General features: G+C 41.5%; 1 protein-coding gene across 1 annotated transcript; it reads right to left on the bottom strand.

Annotated features, from left to right (window-relative positions):
• Positions 1 to 1436: 1436 nt before the first annotated feature.
• RPL14 (ribosomal protein L14) lies at positions 1437 to 5241 on the bottom strand. The gene is made up of 6 exons (XM_080340248.1): positions 5160 to 5241; positions 4552 to 4653; positions 3408 to 3502; positions 2615 to 2714; positions 2184 to 2237; positions 1437 to 1618 (listed from the first exon to the last, which is right to left on the bottom strand). Exons 1-6 carry the CDS (start codon positions 5160 to 5162, stop codon positions 1460 to 1462), a joined length of 513 nt encoding a protein of 170 aa, XP_080196374.1. The 5' UTR covers positions 5163 to 5241; the 3' UTR covers positions 1437 to 1459.

Below are 5241 nucleotides of genomic sequence, written 5' to 3'. Positions count from 1 at the left end.
ATGTAGAAAAGGCATTTGGGAGCTCATTATGATTGAAGACACATCTGTTCTCTCTATAGGCACTTTTACCAGTTTTGCTCCAGTTCTATGTAACTGAGCATAACAGTAATACAAAACAAACAAACCAACAAACAAACCAAACCCACTAAGAACAACTTTTTTCACCTTCAGGGACCTCCAGGTTGATACACCTTTCAAGTTACAAGTTTCAGAGTAGGTGCATTTAATCACTTTAAAATCAAGACCTCCAGATGCTTGAGCATGAGTTTTAATCCCGATTTGCAAAATTGCTTTTTCCTTGTTTTATCAACTGTGTGCTCGAATTCAATTTCTAAAGGCATATAAAAAGCTCAAGACAACTGTATAAAGTGTATCGAGCATGCAGATGCCCAGTTCTGGCTGAAATACTCAATGCTGGCCATGTAACTACTTAAAAACACATCTTTGTCAAAGCACGTGCTTATCAGTCTACTTATTTCAGTCTATATTTGACAATTTATTTAAAGGTCTTACAACCTTCACTTTTTAAAATATGTTCTCCCTCCTGTTTTGACTGTAAAAATAATTTGCTTTTCAACTACAAAAGATCTCAGACTTCCACAATTTCTTCATTCAATATAAATATATGTGCTGCCAACAATCTACACAGGAAAAGATGGCTGCTGACATTCAGAGATCTGTAAACATCACTTAATTGAGCACTTCAGTGTTTCAGACGGATTCATTTTTAGGTCATGTCCCCTTTTACTTAATGGCTTTGATTAAACAGTGAGAATTATTTGCCACGTAGTTTAAGGAGCTGCAATTAGGCTCAGGTCTTGACATAAACTCCTAACTTTAAACATCCTGGAAAGTGAGTATGTTTAAACACAAGTCACCAACTTCCACCTTGTTAATACATCACTCATTACTGTACTTACAGGACCACTGCTAGGCATCAGAAGTACGCAAGCACTCCAGGTCACTACTTGAAGACTATTGGGAGTTTAGAAAATATGGAGTAATTCAAAGCATCTGAACAGCAACTTGTCAGTCTTTCAAACACTGACATACTTACATTCTAACCAGAACACATACTTTCAGTTTATGCCTTAATTCATCCAGGAAAGCTAGTGTCATTGATTATTTCTCATCTTTTGCATCCAAGACTGTTCAAGTGATTTTGTTCATTCCCAACCATTTAAACAGAATAAAACTGTCAGGATCTGACCCACTTAAAGTAACTGGAGTACGGAGCACTGAGCATCATTTCTATGGTCAGCTTCACAGAACTTGACAAAAAAACATTTCTGTACATTCCAGGGCAACACTAGGACCATTAATAAATGAGACAGACAACAATTCATGGTCAGATGTAAAAGTGAACTCATGATTACAATTTAAATCAGATGTTTAACCATTTGTTCATTTTAAAGAATCAGAACATGGACACAGTGTCATACATAACTAGAAGTTAATTTTATTTCTGCGCCTTCTGTGCCTTCTGCACCTTCTCTGACTTCTTTGCCTTTGCTGGCTTTGCTGGCTTCTCCGGCTTCTCAGACTTCTCTGGCTTCTTGCCTTTTTTAGAAGCCAGCCTCTGGAGCTTCTTCATTTCATGCTTGATCATCCTGTTTCTCTGTAAAAATGAAAAACGTTTACTATTCATCAGAACGAAAACAGCAGCAGCTCATAAATATTACGCCTTAAGTTCAATTCTAAGCTTTCAGAGTCTATCTTTTTTGATAATCACCCTTTGCTAACAAATTATATTATATAATCAAAAGATTTACTACGTATCACATTTAGAATGTCAAATTCCACCCAGAACCATTCTGATCTACCAAGTGGACAACATCATTCTGGCTGGTAACTTGGACACCCCAGTATTTCATGTGTAATGACTTTAATTAAAAGATTAAATATATCAAAGAATCAAAGATATCTGATTTCATCAGCAGGTAATTCCTTTCCCAGATACAACTTGGAGGACTGACACACAGATTGTGTACACTGAAGTTTGATCAACTCCTGAAGAGAACGTGGTAGCCAAAGCAGCACGAAAAATTCAAGGCATTCACATACTTTCTGTCACTCTATCGCCCAAGCCAGCTATGAAAGTAAGGCCACTAACATCAGTACGTGGCTCTAAAGTGAAAGCTATAAGCATTAAGCCCATAAAGAAGCAACACTCAAACACTTACCATTTTCTTTGCTTTCATAACCTTGTAGCGATCAAAGTCAGTCATTTTGGCTTTCTGTTTGAAAAGAATAACTCATGAAGCTTGAATATATACATATTCAAATAGTAAAACTCAGTGTTTCAAAGCATTCCACAAATAACTCTAATCACTTCCAAATTAGGTTTAGCCACACACCTGGAACTACTTCACTATGTAAGGCCTTCACTGGAAAGTGATGGTGCAGGAAAAAAGGCAGTTGTAGAAATGACTTCACAAAACCACCTTTACTCTTAAAATATGAGAAGTTAAATCTGATATGTAGCAACTTTTAAAAATCTATGCCTTGTCTATCTTTAATCTTAGCCTGCAATTGAAAATACCTAGTTTATTAGACTGCACCTGATTTTAATAAGCAGAAGAATGGGTATTACTCATTCAGTGAAAAATGGTACCTTTTCTCGGGCTTCGATCTTCTTTGCCCATCTTGTTCCTGCCCATTTTTCATTTATATTTTCCTTCTCCCAGGCACGTCGCACAAACTTCTGACGGGCACTGCATTAGAAGAGTCACATAATTACATCTAGTCTTTATTAAAATTGGTTCCCTTTGATGCTGGCCCATCAAATTTTATAGAAGGGAAAATCACCCTTCTATGGTACTTCAGATACTTACTTTAAGTCAATGCCACATATATGTCTGTGGCCTAATCAACGTTTTGTTGTCTAAATGCTTTGCTAGGACTGAACAGATGAGCGACTCCAAAAAGCATCCGCAGGCACTATTCCTAGCACTGCCACAGAATCAGAAAGGCAGCAATTTTTGTTTCTAAATCACAGAAACTCACATTGTAATTTAAAGAGAACGGAACGAGTTCCGCTTCCTACAATTTCAATGTAGTTCTACAGGCAGGGAATGTATTTCATGTCTGAAGGTGACCCAAGTAGTATCAAAAGCAAAGCTGCACAGTATTTACTGCAACTGCTTCTCCCACAATTATCTGCAAGTTTCCTGGGCCAGTGTGCTATTTCCTTTGCTCCTGAACAGCAGCTATGAGGCAATATTGAAAATGACAATGTAAGTGTATTAATCTATAACAGTCTGCAAATTTTTACTGTCCGCACATTACTCCATTGATTTAATGTTGTCTGAACTTTCTAGAGTTAGCAAGCATCAGATCACATAATTCAGGCATCAAGTGACAGCCCATTTTTTTTACACATGTCAAAAACAATGCCAACAACTCACCTGTGAGGGAACTTGAGGACAAAGTCAGTCAGCTGCATGCACTTGAAGGGCATAGCCTGCCTTCTGACACCACTGCAGGGGCCATCAACCAGTGCCTGAGAAAGGACAACAAATGTGGCGGTTTTGTAGCAGTTTTCCCTTCATACTCCATTGAGACAGCAGCTTTCTAACAATGTATGAACAATATCTTGGCAACAATGGTCCAAAATTGAATTAAATGTTATGCAGACAAAACCCAAGATTGTTAAGTCTTGCACACACAACCCAGGCTTTACAGGAAGAATTTGAAAAGCCCACCTTTGTCTTTGGAAAAGAACCTCAAACTTTACTTCTAAAAAAGCACAAAGAGCTACCATGTCATACTTTTTTTTTTTTCCCAGAACATTAAGCTCAGAGTCCCCAGCCCAAACATTTGCTTTGAACATACATTAGTACCATTCCATTCATAAGTTTCAGACTCCAACTGACATCACTTGTGCACTTTTAGGAAACATAGCAGAGAGAGGAAAGTATTGAAACAGATAAATAAACTTCACAGCAGAGTCAATTACACTGTTAAGCGGCATTCTTTATTTTATCAGCACTGGGGAGCACTGGGGATCATCCTCCATAAGCACTCCAAAGACTGGATGCTCTTGTGTTGCTCATATTCATGTAATTATTACATATGCATTACAATTTTTGAAAATTTTGACATAGATCTATACTAAGAAATAATTTATTATGTTAGTTGGAATTCTTTAGTTTCTTACTTACATCTATTAATTACTATTTAAACATAAATTAAGCACTCTGCTTCTAAGCCATGTATTACTCAATCTTCTGTCTCTTGTCATGCAGAAGGATCTAAAACTTGAAAAATATCCTGTCGTTTTGCAGGTGGTCAGGAAGCATCATCTCAATTGGTTAATGACAGTATACATTAATTTAATAGCTTCTCTTCAGTATCACTTGTTAGTGACAAAAACTTGCTACTGAAATTTTCAAATACAACAGCTGTTAAATCTCATCAATTTTGTCAGTTGCTTATTTCCTTGAAAATTCTATTCACAGAAAAATTATTTTAAAAAATTGATAGGCTCCATCTTGCTGCATGTTTCTGTTAAGATGTAAAGAACACAAAGGTACAGCACTCTTCACTTACCCTGTTTTGGTCGATAACATCCACGATGGCCACCAGCTTGCCGGCGTGTGGCCCGAAGGAAATGAAGGCAACTCTGCCGATCTCGACGAAGCGTTTGAACACCTGGGAGCATTACGAATTGACAGGGATTAGGCAAAGACACACCTAAAGCCACTGCTAGACTCAAGGCTCCCACAGCCCCTGGAGCAGGTTCCCAATCTCCCCGTCTGCACCAAGTCCCCTCGCCTGAGCGAAGGGCCCACGGTAACTCCCGCAGCTACGTGTTCCCGGCCACGCGTGGAGGCCGCGGGCTGGCGGAGGAAGCGGCGCCGGGGAGGCGCGCTGAGCCCCGCAGGCCGCAAAGCGCCAGGAGCAGTCCCGCCGACTCCACGAGTGTCCCCCGACAACGGCGCTGCCCGACCCCGCGCCCGCCCCACGGCCCCACGCGGGGCCCGCTCCCAGCCCGGCACGGGCGAGACGGCCGTGGCCTCCCCCCACGCCGCCCGGCTCTCCCCCGCCGCCACGGCCGGGCCGGGCACGGCCACAGAGCCGCGGGAAGGGACAGCCAGGACGCGGGCAGGCTCCCGGGGCGCCAGGCCGCGGAAGCCCCGGCCGCCCGCCCAACGTACCATGATGGCCGCCCGCGAGCAGAAAGGGAGGGGCGGTCCCCCCGCCGGCCGGAAACCGCCTCCGGGCCGCCCGTGCGCATGC

Source organism: Nesoenas mayeri (assembly GCF_963082525.1).
Source record: "Nesoenas mayeri genome assembly, chromosome: 2".
Classification (NCBI taxonomy): Eukaryota; Metazoa; Chordata; class Aves; order Columbiformes; family Columbidae; genus Nesoenas; species Nesoenas mayeri.
Note: the sequence above shows the minus strand (reverse complement) of the source record. Positions and strands in the feature narration are given on the sequence as shown.